Source organism: Sitophilus oryzae, unplaced genomic scaffold, assembly GCF_002938485.1.
Source record: "Sitophilus oryzae breed Bouriz unplaced genomic scaffold, Soryzae_2.0 scaffold_573_pilon_pilon, whole genome shotgun sequence".
Taxonomy (NCBI): Eukaryota; Metazoa; Arthropoda; class Insecta; order Coleoptera; family Curculionidae; genus Sitophilus; species Sitophilus oryzae.
The window spans coordinates 34036-48548 of NW_022147166.1; the positions used below are offsets into that span (position 1 = coordinate 34036).

The 14513-nt window shown below is 35.0% G+C and overlaps 2 protein-coding genes across 2 annotated transcripts; both read right to left on the bottom strand.

The window, feature by feature from the left end:
• Positions 1–6761: 6761 nt before the first annotated feature.
• LOC115887392 (ATP-dependent DNA helicase RRM3-like) lies at positions 6762–9026 on the bottom strand. The gene has a single exon (XM_030906805.1). The coding sequence runs from the start codon at positions 9024–9026 to the stop codon at positions 6762–6764; it is 2265 nt and encodes a 754-aa protein (XP_030762665.1).
• A 170-nt stretch (positions 9027–9196) lies between these two features.
• On the bottom strand, positions 9197–11323 carry LOC115887381. The gene has a single exon (XM_030906795.1). The coding sequence runs from the start codon at positions 11321–11323 to the stop codon at positions 9197–9199; it is 2127 nt and encodes a 708-aa protein (XP_030762655.1).
• Positions 11324–14513: the final 3190 nt, after the last annotated feature.

Here is a 14513-nt window from a genome sequence, read left to right on the forward strand (position 1 = left end):
AATATTTTTAATTATTTACACATAATTAAATGGAGTATGTGATACCTACCTGTATTTAATAATGTATGTGGTAAAGTACCTTTAATGGTTATGGAATTTTTGGTACATAATTTCAACTTTTATTGCTGGAAGAATGGAAAACCGATTTTCTAGATATAATATTAATAATTCTCTTTTATATGGAAAATAATACGTATTTGTAATTTATATTCACTCTAGACTCTATGTATGTACAAAAATAATATAATGTACGATAAAATATAGAGAACATTTATTATTCAAAAATTTTAATCATCAAAAAATATATTAAAAAAAGCATCATTAATGAAATGTATAATGTATGATATCTAATGTCTGATTCAAAATTATTGCAATCATGGATCTCAACGTTGAAGATCAAAACTCTTCTTTAAAATTTTGTGGAACATACATAAAGAACATTAAGATCTAAATTTATTTTCGATCGTCTAAATAAATTTCAACACTTTGGAAGTTATGAATATTTAATTTTGACAACAAAATTTCTCCCTTATAGGCCCTTGTAGGTTATCAGTCGCAGAATCAATCTATAAGATTATTTGCATAATATCATAAACATTCCAATTTCTGTATAACAATGACAACATTTCAAACACTGATTATGTATACAGGGTTCGGCAATAGTGCAACAGGCATCTGAAGCTCCTAGAATAAAAAAACTCGGGAATTTTGTTTAAGTGCAAACCTTAAGTATGTCCATAATTATACAATAACTAGATACTTTAAACGTTTAATTTTGCTAATTGAATAAGAATCAGAACGGAAATCAGTTTCTCAGTGGCTTTTAAAAAAAATTAAAAAATATTTAAAATGGATAAATATAACTACATATTTAGGCCAGGCAACTACGGGTTTCCGGTTAAAAAGTTGGCAGAAAGCTGGAAATGGTTTTAAGCCCTTTATTTGCATGTAAAGTGAGTTTTTCGAAGTTTGCACCAATTTCCGTTTGTGCTATACGGAATGTTCCAAAACCGTATTATTTTATATTATATTATTATATATTATTTAGTATTTTAGGGGACGTTTTTAGTTTTTTTTACCATTAGTCACAAAATTATGTATTGCTTAGAAAATATAACTATCTTATAAATCAAATCATGGTTAACAAAACGCGCGTCCAGGGTAAACGTAAAGTGTGTTGGTGTGAATTGGTGTTTTATTTTGCACATGAAGTTCAGCGTTGAACCAGTACATACACTTAAAATTGTGTGCCAAGTCATTAAGAATATACCGGGTGCGTCTCAAAAGTGGCCCACCCCTATAACTTTTTTATTTTTTTCAGATAAAAAATCGAGATTTGGTATATATTAATATATGACATAAATTAGGATTGATTGACGTATTCAATTGTTTTCTGTCACTTCGTGTTTCACCGGAAATGACTACAATTTTAGATTTATAAATTAATAATTTTTATTCGATAGAAAATGACAATCTGAATAGAATGAAATAGCATATTTCAACTTTTGACATTTTGATGGCAAGTCTATTGACAGGCAAGTCTATTGACAGGCAAGTCTATTGACAGGTAAGTCTATTAACCCATTTTCGTCCAAATTATTACTTGTTTTTGCAGTGCAATTATTATGAGAAGATAGGGCTCTTCGCCCTATCTTCTCATAATATTTTGACGACGTTTCGTGCACTATGAAACCCCATCATCAATGAATCAAATCAAAAAATCGTCATATTTAAATGAAATTTGGTATGTCGATAGATTGGACCAATGCCAATTTGACCGTGCACGACACATGTCATTGTGACAATTAGTGTTAACGTAAGAAACATTTAAAGTTGATGACGTCTCATCGCCACCAGATTTGGTGGGTAGGTTATGTGAGCGACAGTGCATACAGTCCCACCGGCAAAGTTTGTTACGACGTTTCGTTTATATATTCAACAGGGTGGTACTATGGATTGAGGAAAAAATGTCTTTCATTCAAAACGGGCTACAGATTGACGCCCCCGACGTTTCGAACCGCTGGCTCTAAATGGACGAAATCATCAGGATTTTTCTTAATTATGGGACAATCGGAACCAAACTCAGCACGTAGATAGAAGTACACAAATGGAGTCCTCAGACGGACAGACGGTCATTGTATTACAAATTTTTAAATTAATTATTTATTAATTTTTAATTTATTACTTTTTCAGCATTTCGAACTACACTTTTTCAAACATGTCGCTCAAATCCTTCAATTTAATTGCTGTTAGTAAGAAGTTTCACTTCAAATATGCGCACATAGTGCACACATAAATTTTTATTTGTTTTTGGGGTCGAAGTACTGTTTTTATTAGAAAATTTTTAAAATCTCCAGGTGCAGATATTATTTACAGGTTGACTTTATCAACAATTAGAATTTAAACAGGTTAAGTTTTATAAAATTCTGCTACTCTAAAATAAACAAGCTTTTAAAGAAAATATTATCTTTTCTTGAACTAAATATTCTTATTATGGACGATAACAACTAACCGAGTTTTACCAATGATCTTTAAGGGCCTATAAAATTCCTATTTGTGTAAAAGTTTATAAGACGTCAAAAATCGAAATGAAAAAAAAACGCTCGTGATTTCTGCCGTTTATTATCCAGCGTAATATGATTAGTGTTTCCTTTTCTCCAAAATAGGAAATTCTGATTGACTAGTTTTGTATTAGCAATAAAATTTATAAAATATATATACAGGGTATCAAAAAAATGCATCTAATTCTACTGATTAAAATAAACCAAAAGGTTCCTATGAACATATGACCTAAAATGCTTTCTGAACAAAAAAAAAATATCTTGTTTATTTTTAAAAATATTGCTAAACTGTTTTCTTCAAATTTGGTACTCTTACACACATTTTAATACCAAAGCGAATGGCGATAGTGTAAAAACCCGTAACAGCCCTGAAAGGATATTTTTCATTAGGTTAGAGAGTACTACTGGTGGTACTTCTTTTATCTTTATAAATAGTAATTTTAACAAATGAGAATTAAAGCTAGAACTTCTTCGGAAAGAAAAAGAAGAAGAAGAAGAAGAAGAAGAAGAAGAACAAGAAGAAGAAGAAGAAGAAGAAGAAGAAGAAGAAGAAGACGACGACGAAGAAGAAGAAGAAGAAGAAGAAGAAGAAGTGTGCCATATCATGTCTCTCTACTACCTTCAAAATCGCCAAGTGCCGTTCTATCCTCGATGAAAAAAAAATGAAAATGTAATTCTGCCTTTAGTGCAATATTAAAAAATTAAGCCATACGTCTATGTCAAATTTCAGGAAAAATGGGTTACCAATGTTCATAAAAATAAACAAAATATATTATTTTTATTTAACCTCTCGAGGGCTGTCTTCGGGAAACATTTTAGGGCATATGTTCATAGGAACTTTTTGTTTTATTTTTATCTGCAGAATCACCCACCCAAGTTAGATATATTTCTTTTTTCATTTTTTTATTAGAATTTCGATTCTGTGACTCTTCAACCATAATATATGTAATACTAATAGTTATATTCATGATTTTTTTTTACATAAACACGTGCTTATTGTAAACACTTCATGGGTGTGTTGTATATTATATGCATTTAACAATTATATATAATATAATATTTAACCATTCTGGATAGAATTTACGTTTTTGGTTTTAAAAATATTTAAGAAGCGATATAACTAGATTTAGATATATTGCGTTATATATTCTGTAATAATATTATTTTTGAATCATTTTAAGCTATGCATAAACATGAACATGCCAACGACTAGAATATATTACAAATAGTTTGCTATTACAGTCAATAAAAATTACATTATCGACCGTTTTCCCTAAATGACTCTGCCGTGCAGCCATTAAAGTTTAGCAGGGCAGTCATCCTTTTAGGGTATTAAAGAAATACTTTATGGACATCCACAAAAGAGTTTCGAACAATCCCGAGTTTCGGAAATCCCCAGGGTTACTCTTTAAAACTCTACCTCCTGAGAAGCAGCTGACCCAGTAGATTAATAATTTTTTTATACTGAAGGCTATAAAGGGAAATAGCGATTTTAAGAGTATCTAGGGGATATTTTTCTGAAATTAAAGAATATTATTAGTTAGGTATCTGATACAGGGTGGTCCGAACTATATTCCGGATACTTCGGCAGAATATTCTGCAGATAAAAATAAGTAAAAATATTCGTATAGCTCTATGTCCAAAAATGCTTAGTTTCGGAGATACAGGGTGTAAAAGTTTCATTTTTATTTCTATTTTTTCCAAATAATTTCTGCAGTAACGTCAATATTTGGATTAAAATTGGTGTCTGGGAGTTTTTTGACATGAGAAATTTGATTTTGATGTCAATATGACTCCTATTAGTAGAGGACGCCACCTACATATTTTTTAACTGGTTTGAAGGGTAATAACTTTTCGTCCGTGCTTGTATAAAACTATTGAGTAAAAAAATATACATTTACGACGCTTTTTACGTAAAAAAGGTCTCTTGGTAAAAATCGCTACGGGTAATGGTTTTTGAGATATTTGAAATCGAAATTATTAATACCTGTCATCAATGACATAAATTAAACATGTTAACCTAAATAGTTATTAGACTGAGATCATACATTTGAAATGTTTTTGTACCAAAAGTTCAACAAAAACTTGTTATCATCATTTTTGCAGAAAAATATGATTAATATAAAAAATAAAATTTCCCAAATTTCTTATTTCAGTGAAATTACTATATCTACTCAACGTGTTTATTTTTCGTCAATAATGGCATGTATTGACTATTTCCATTCTAAATATCTTGAGAACGGTTGTTCGTAGCGATTTTTACAAAGATATATTTTACTTAAAAAAATCACAGAGATATATATTTTTTCTTCGGTAGTTTTATCCAGGTACGGACAAAAGTTATTACTCTTAAAACACATGTAGGTGGCGCCCTCTACCAGTAGGAGTCATATAGACATCAAAATCAAATTTCTCATGTCAAAAAACTCCAGACACCAATTTTCATCTAAATATTGACGCTACTTCAGAAATTATTGGAAAAAAATCGAAATAAAAATGAAATTTCTACACCCTGTATCTCCAAAACTAAGAATTGGACATACATTTATACGAAGTTTTTTAACTATTTTTATCTGCAGAATATGCTGCCGAGTTTTCGGAATACAATCGGACCGCCTTGTATACAGGGTGCTACAAATTCGAGGTACGAGCATTGGTATCTCGGAAACCGTAATAGATACTGACTGTTCACCAAGATGCCATCAAAAAAGTTTTAAAAATTTCAAGGATTGCTGAGTTTCCTGGGAAAAACGGATTTTTGGAAACTAATTTTATTTTTTCCTGTCGTTACTTTTTAGAAAATCAAAAAACTAATGGCACATTCTCATAGCCACTTTATTAGGACTATCTGATAGTATTTTTAGATTTTGAAATTAGCTGATAATTTGTGAGATACAGAGGCCAACTTAATTTTTTTAAATACGGACCTGCATTTTTTATTTCAGATTTTGGAAGAAGTCAGTCTCCTGAGTACAATGATATGCCACACTTTATACTTTTTTTGTTTTGGGTACCGGGAACAGCAACAAAACTATTTAATTATTATTTAAAAAAATTTCAAGTCCGACTCTGTTTTTTAAATTGTTTAATTATAATTGAATAGGGAAAATTGAGCCAATTGAAAGATTCAAATAAATAATATCCAGATCAGCAATTTAAAGATATTATTTTTAATTTTTCTTATTGTGAATTTGAAATTCTCAGTGTACGATCTAATAATTTGCATAATATTTATCGTAGTTATTATGAATAAATTAACTTCTACAAATTAGTTTCTAAAGCTTTACATAGTCTACATGTTCGAAAGGGTTTCCACCCTCCCTATTGCACAAATTTATTTTTCGTTCAATTTTATTTATAGCTTTTGAATAGAACTTCTTATACTTTCGAATTCATTTTGTACTCTTTATTGCAACTGCCGAGATGTGTTGATTTCACTTTTTTGTAAAATTTGGACCTGTCGAGTTACTTGACGTCATCAGACGGTCCAGGAATCTCGCTTGCCATTATACTGCTCTACCATTTCCAATCCATCTTCCGGGGAAATAATTTGATTGTTTATATTACATGTTATTTATATTATTTTTTATTATTTTATTGCATTTGATTTTCCGTATTCAACCCACATCACTGTTAAGTTTGAAAGCTTATCAATATTGGAACGATGAATATATTAAATATTAAAAAAAAACAGAGCCGGACTTGAAATTAGTATAAATAAATTGTGTCCAAATTTCCAAAACAAAGAAAATATTAAGTGTGGCATATCATTGTACTCAGGAGACCGAGTTCTTTCAAAACCTGAAATAAAAAATGCAGGTCCGTATTTAAAAAAATTAAGTTGGCCTCTGTATCTCACAAATTATCAGCTAATTTAAAAAGCTTTTTCCAAAAAACTCAGCAATCCTTGATAATTTTAAAACTTTTTTGATGGCATCTTGGTGAACATCCCAAAGGCGGCAACTTTCCCCCAATTTAACCATGTTCGTATCTATTACGGTTACCGAGTTACCAATGCTCATACCTCGAATTTGTAGCACCCTGTATAATGGTATTATGTTTATATTCTTACTAGCTTTTGCCCGCGACTTCGTCCGCGTATATTGAGCAATCCACGCGGAATTAGTAATATTAGATTAGAATTAGTAAAACACTAAAAGTAAAAATTAGTAAAAATAATATATAATTCTTACATAATCATTAAAGTACCTCCTTATAAACTACATTACAGGTTCTGCCTTCAGGTGCTAACACGACCAGGTTGCTTGGTGAGCTCACTCTCGAGCAGGCCACGTAGAACTGACCGTGAGAGAAGCAATTCCCTCTTAAGTCTATTCCCGCTGTTTTCAGTGACTGATCCTGAGCTTTATTAATTGTCATAGCAAAACAGGTCTTAAGAGGGATCTGCAATCTCTTGAACTCGAACGGGTAGTCCGTTGGTATCAGAGGTATTCGAGGAATAAACACTGATTCACCTCGAGCACAGCCGGTAAATATAATGGCCTCTATCACGTTTTTGTGTAAGGCTTTCACGCGCAACCTGGTCCCATTGCACAATTTAGGTGGATTGAGATTTCTTAGCAGCATTACCGGTGCTCCTACTTTGATGGTAAGTGTGTGAGGCGGTAGACCAGGTGGGTTTAAAGAATTCAGGAACTCCACAGGATAGTGAACAGCATCATCCGTATGTACAACAGTGTCCACGGATCTGTACTCGTGTTCTGGCCCTTCGAAGGACCTTAATAAAATATCGTTAATGGCGGAAGACTGATCATTTTTAGTTGTGAGAATTGTACGTTCGCATAGCCAGTCCGTGGATTTGCTGTTTAAGTTATGTATATCTGGATATATTCGAGTTATTAGGTCGTCAATAGTTGATACAACTACGGCAAGATCTGAGGTAATGGTTATTTTGCCCTCGGTTTCCGGATATTCTCCGTTACCTATTTTAAGAAGGAGATCGGCAAATTGTCCAGTGCAAACGTCGCCCTTCAAGTACACTCGCATGTTTTTCGTAAGGTGGAGTTTTTTGACAAAAGGCCAAAGATTAGAGGCCTTAATGCAAGCCTTAACTTCGTTAGCTCGAGTTCCTTTCGGCACTACCGGCAGAGTCTGACGGAAGTCTCCAGCTAACAACACGGTGACTCCACCCATCATGTCGTCGTTCCCTCTGATATCTTTAAGAGTTATGTTTAGCGCTTCGAAACCCCTTTTATGCGCCATCGTGCTTTCGTCCCAAACTATGAGTTTGCAATCGCGCAGCACATGAGCCGTATTACTCTGTTTGGAGATGTTGCAGAGTGGAGTTTCGATATTAGTGAGGTTTAATGGGAGCTTAAAGGCAGCATGAGCTGTCTTGCCTCCCTGCAAAAGTGTGGCTGCGATTCCTGACGATGCGACGGCCAGAGCAATTCCACGATTACTCCTAACTTTTGCTAACAGTAAATTGATAAGGAATGTTTTTCCAGTGCCACCGGGAGCATCTAAGAAAAACATTATTCCCTTTTTTTTGTCGATATTACCAAGAATCTGCTGGTATATGTAATTTTGTTCATTCGTCATCGTCTCTTCATTAGATAACACCACTTCTCTCAGAGCACCTAGGTCATAATTAGTCTCCCTCAGATATTCTCGATTACCGAAACTTGCTCCCGATCTTTTTGGTCGAGGCAATCCGTACTGTCCTATATCTTGGCCTGCTTGCGCTAACACTGCATCCTCGATCAATATTAAGCATCTGTTGTATACTTCGTCCATGAGCCGTTGCGCACTATCTAACAAATCTCTTTCGAGTTGCCTTTTAATATCCTCCGAGAAACTGTCTTTGAATTTCTCCCAAAGGCTTAAAGGATCAGAAAGTTGACAAAAAATCAACATGACTGTAAAAAGCTCTCGAAGCTTCAAAGGAGAATCGCATAATGCAGCTTCCTCTAATGTAGTGTCCCAATGACTGTCGTCCTCGTGCAATCCAAGAGCTTTGCATGCAGATTGGAATGTCGGATGGAGGACTCCGTTTACAGTCTTCAAGTCTTCAAAACACGTCGGTCCTCTAACCACATGGAGCAACAGGCGCAGATGATAACATTCCGTGTTGTTAGGATGAATGGTATAGACCCTGCCCAGAACTTTTTCTTTTTTCACTCCAGGCCAGCCCTCCACTACTTTCCCTAGTTTCCTTCTTGAAAATGTTTTGTTGTTGTACACATAATAAGAAGGAACTTCATGGTAAAGTAGTGTCTTGGCGAAATTATCTGTTTTGCAGATTTCAAAAAATGCTAGAAGCGTTGTTTGAGGTGGAGTGTTGTGATGAGTGTCTCGTAGGTTAGTGGAGGTGAAGTATACACGCTGACCGTTTTCGAGGTGAACTGCGAGTTGTGTGACGGGGGGAAACCTTTCATGAATGGGAAAGGTTAAGATTCTCCAAACTGCCTCGGAACTGCTTATGTATCGGCCACTTTCGTACATTTTCACTTCATCCTTCTCATTCTCAATAGTAATGGTCGCTTGATCACTACCCTTGTTCACGTACTTACATATATATTTGATAGACTTAACTGAACTGCACAACTCCACATTAATATGAGCATTGAAAGTACGTAATAAAACAGGATTGTACGGTACCACCCAACGGTTGTCTAACTCGTTTCCATTTTTTTTATCGTGTAGCCGCCGTCAGCTGGAGACCTTCTTCTGTATTGCGGATATCCGTCGTCGCCCGTTTGCGTATCTTTTAGGAGTGGTCGAGGATATTTTTTACTGCAGCTACCATCTTTCATGCAGGGCGATTTGTGGTTTAAACTACCGCAAGGGCCGTGTAACATGTTGCTCTTCACAACATTGTAGAGGAGAGGGTCTTCCTCAGAATCAGGTATTTCAGCTCTAATAACATCGTCAATTTTGTCCGGCATGATACGCTGCTCTAGCCACAATAGGATGTGAATATGAGGAAGACCTCGTTTCTGCCACTCGATTGAGTATATGAAGCAACGCACTGGTCCAAATAAATCACCTTTGGTTAAAAGGGCCATCATCTTTTTTACTTTAAGGTGGAATACTCTGGCTATAATGTCATGGCGGTCATGTGATTTTTGGCCTGGGAAAAGCGTATCAGTGATTGCTTTCCATCGGGGATTACACGTAAACGTGATAAAAAGGTCCGGACGGCCATATTGACGCACGTACACCATGGCGTCTTGAGTACGCTCATACATGTAACGCCCACCACCAACAAAAGATGACGGTAGCACCACTCTTTGTCCCAACTGATCACCATCAGCATCCTGCCTCCCTATGGCATCTCGCAGATGTATGTAACTATCAGTCCTCAGCTGCGCTTGGTTGTTCCTGATGTAGTTTAACCTTTCTGTCTCTATTTTGGCGTACATATCAGCTAAAAATTGACTAAAAAGAGAACGAAAATACATCAAGTGATTATGTTCTCCTTGTCTAATCATTATACGGTAAGCATAAAAACTCGCAGCGGATACTGTTTTTCTAAATATTTGATTAGTCAAGGGATCACGCTGAGGTACCGAAATGGAGTATCCATCCTCGCCACGGCAGAACAAAAGTGGATACTGCAAGGCGTCGTACGAACGATGGATCTCACTAATGCGATGTAATGATTTGTCGTGGCTCTCAAGGATAATGTCCCGTTTCTCAAATTGCTCGTCAAGAATTACTAAAGCCACCTCATTTGACGTAGGAGCATTGAATCGACCCCCGTGGCTATTTGGTGGCCTCCTCACGGCATTAATGACCACCTTGAAAGGCTCAGACGTTGCGGGTACCTTTGCCAGGGCCGTCTTGAAGTCTCTTACATAGGCATTATTATTGTGTAGCATTCCTTGTAATTCTCTGACTAAGCCAGGTTTCACATAGGGATGGTTACCACACCTCAACTGCACTTCTCTGTCATCTTCACCAACAAAATATATTTGTAAGAATTGTGGTTCTTTTTGAGGTGCTGGCAACAAACTCCCAACCAGGTGGTATACTTGGCCCTGAACTTTAAAAGTATACATAAAACCATCCCGTATAATCTCTTTGGCACCGAATGAAGTCATCTGAAAGGCATTATTATATTTACGAATTCCATTCATAAAATGCTCGTGATCTGGATGTAGATCCATTATCAGACTGTATAGAGGCTCGGGTAGTTGTTCATAAGGCAGGAGCTGCACCTTACCAGAGCTGCAACACATGCCGGGTGTCTCCTCCTTCCACTTGAGAGCATTGCACCACCGGCACTTGTTAGACATAGAACCCAAGGCCACGGTACTGTCGTTTTCATAGTCGGTATCTATTTCGTATATCATGCCGGAGAACGCTTTAATTTTCCAAGAACGTCGTTGCCTTTTAACTCTGATTTCAGGATTATTTTGCTCGTATCGAGACTGTGCCGCCCGATGCACTTCAGGGTGGGCTTGCTGGTATCGAGCTACGGCTTCTCTATGTAGCTCTGGATGAGCTTGTACTTTCAAATTAGGGTTATTTTTTTGGTATTTAGACACAGCAGCGCGGTGAACTGATGGAAACTTATGCAAATACTTTTTAGAGGCGTTTTGGAGTTGTTTCTTCCGAATAACATTGGTACATCTAGAACGACGTTTTTTAGAGCTTTGGGTGGAAACGCTAAGAGGTGTTGATTGATATTGAGATGAATCACAACCTGATCCTGGTGGCGGGGATGAGAAAGTAGTATCTTGACTTCTGATAGTTATGCTGTCGGCGACGAGAGGGCAAGGTGAAGAAGTGGACATAGACTCGCATAATATTGATCCAGCGGCATTATCTACGTATACATCAAATTGACCGATTGAAAGGTCATTTGAGAAACGTAGTCGTTTTACAGGATTATCGGAATTGCCGAACCTTGCGTACAACTCACCATTACGATACACTTCGAAAACCAATGAGTTAGCCTGCTGCTTCTAGCTCGCATAAGCCGCCATAGGTTAAAGGGCGAGACATCGCCTCGTAGTACTTAGCCGCGCTCGAGTATGTAGTAGTAGTACATCCCCGTTGTTGTCGTGGGACATAATAGCGAACTCTTCCCAATTGGCGACCACATGGTTAACTATTTCTTCTCGTATTTCCCCAGCCATCACCTGCGTATCGTAGAGTAAATAAGAGATGCACCGAAACAAACACGCTCCGTCCCCCACCATAGGAACTACTTTGTGAGATACCATAGTTTCACCGATATTCAACAATTCAACAACCATTCTATTTAAAAAAAAAACAAAAAATCTGAAATCCAAACTAAAACATAAACCAAATCTTACTAATGGTGAGAACAATTCAAACTATTTCAATTAAAACTAAACATAAACTTTTTCTAATTACCTGTTTAGAATCAAACCGAATTATTTTTAAATAATCTAAGAATAAGAACAAAATCAGAGTATTTCAATTTAAATCTAAACTTAACTATTTTTAAATATATTGCTACTGAAATCGAAACTAAATCTTTCAATTAAATTCAATTGCAGCGCATCATCATCAAGCATACGTGTTACCTCGACAAAATTTGCTTTTACAATGAGCCAGCCCGCCTCCGCGCGCCTTATATACTGCCAGAGGGAGAGACGCGCGAAACTTGCCGGAAATAATGCACCAGTGTTGCCAGATGTAACATAATTATCGAAAAAAATGTCTATACCTATGTGGCGGATTCATCTCTCCAAAAAAAATCTTTACTTAAATAAAAATACCCATAAAGATAAAAAAAGGCGAAATACCCATAAAGATTTTTTTTGAGAGATAATTATCGAATTGTAACATAATTTTGGAACAAAATTTTCCCAAAAAAAATCTGTACCATAATCGATAATTGTAACATAATTTGGTAACCTGCCATAATTAATGTTTTATCAATTATGAACTACATTTTTATGATAAATAAATTAACTTTAAGGTAGTTAATGCAAAATGACACAAATGGTTTCAAAGTTTAAAAGAATGGCAGGGTCTAGAGCACTAAATATTCGCGACGAATCAAGTAATTCCGATTTAAAAATGCGGGAAGAAGAGCCCGATATTATAAAACTGACTGAGAAAATACGTTTGAAACGTGTTAAAAATAAGTTAAACCGACAAAAAATAGGATCCAAATTTATTGCTATAATTATATTTTTATACAACTTCCTCAGAATGAAATTCGCAACAAATCGTGCAGATTAATCAATAACCAGATTTTTCGAAACACTGTATACATTTTTAAAAAATCTTGAAATATGTAAAAAACAAAATAAAATATACGCGTTCAAGCGTTTTTTCGGAAATTTGATCGTTTTTTAAATAAAAAATATGGTAATACTTGAGGGGTGGTTTTAACCCCTTGGAACTGGGATTTCGAAAAATCCCTTCTTATCGAACCACTACACCCTAGAATCAACCTATATGCCAAAATTGAGCTTCTTACGTTGAGTGGTTTGAACAGGATCGTGATTAATCAGTGAGTCACTTAAGAATTTTATATATTAGTATAGATTATTTGAGGGGCGTTTTCACCCTCTTGGAATTTGAGATTCGAGAAACCCCTCCTTATCGAACCTCTACACCCCACAGTCAATCCGTTTGCCAAAAATCAGCTTTAAACGTTAAGCAGTTTAAGCAGAATCGTGATTACTCAATGGCCATATTTTATGAAACACCCTGTATAAATTTTTAAAAATCTTAAAATATGTAAAACAACAAAATAAAATATACGTGTTTAAGAGTTTTTTCCGAAAAACTCACCGGTTTTTAAATAAAAAATATTCTAATATTTGAGGGGTGGTTTCACACCCTTAGAATTCGAGTTTCGAAAATCCCTCTTATCGAACCTCTACACCCTAAAGTCAATCCGTTTTCCAAGAATCATCTTTTTACGTCAAGCATTTTAAGCAGGATCGTGATTAATCAATGAGCAGATTTTTCGAAACACCCTGTATATATTTTTAAAAATCTTAAAATATGTAAAAAAGAAAATAAAATATACGTGTTTAAGCGTTTTTCGGAAACTTGACTGTTTTTAAATAAAAAATATTGTAATATTCCACCCCCCTTTTTACCCCCTTAGGGGATGAATTTAAAAAAATCCTTTCTTATCTTACGTAAACATCATAAAAGGAACCCCTGTGCAAAATTTCAGCTTTCTAGGGTCAAGGGTTTGGTCTGGGCGTTGATGAGTCAGTATCAGTCAGAACAGTCAGATTTATATATATAGATTTACTTATTTATTGAGACAACATTTAAAATCAGAAGAGGGTTTAAATAAATTACAGATTTAAAAGAAAAATATAGGATGTCCCAATATTCCGTTGACATAGAACTAGGTACTAAGCATTTTTGGGATTAAAATAAGTTCATTGGACGCAATTTATCTTTATATAACAGTTTATCCGTTAGAGATTATTAAACTTTTAAAGAATAAACACATTTTTTAAAATATTTTAAGAACCGTTATTCCGATTTGAATGAGATTTGGGGTGCCTATGTTTTGCCAAGGGCTTTAATATTTAACTTTTTCTAATATAGCCCTTCCGGTATTTACTACATATTTTGTCTCTTGTAAAAAAACATATCACATAATTTCATAATTTTTTTGAGTAATTATTTTTCGGTCCTTAAAATATCTTAAAAATTTTGTTAAATTTTATTTTTTGAAGTTTGGGGGCTCCTAACGAATGACTCTTATATGAATTGTACCCAATGAAACTCTCCTGGTTTCAAAAATACGTAGTATTTTTATGTCCACGGAATACTGGGACACCGTGAATACAGGGTTCGGCAATAGTGCATCAGGCATCTGTGCTCCTATAATAAAAAACTTTTTATTGTAGGAATTTTGTATAAGTACAAACATAAAATATGTATTAGGATGTGTTTCAGAAAAATATTTCAACTCATACAGGATGGCTGAAAAAAGTGTGAGTGGATCGGAATGATTTTTTTTTAAATGGAACT

Excerpts from the sequence above, each read along its gene's own strand:
- LOC115887381 (XM_030906795.1), bottom strand. The coding sequence starts at position 11,323 with ATGTCCACTTCTTCACCTTGCCCTCTCGTCGCCGACAGCATAACTATC.
- LOC115887392 (XM_030906805.1), bottom strand. The coding sequence starts at position 9,026 with ATGTACGAAAGTGGCCGATACATAAGCAGTTCCGAGGCAGTTTGGAGA.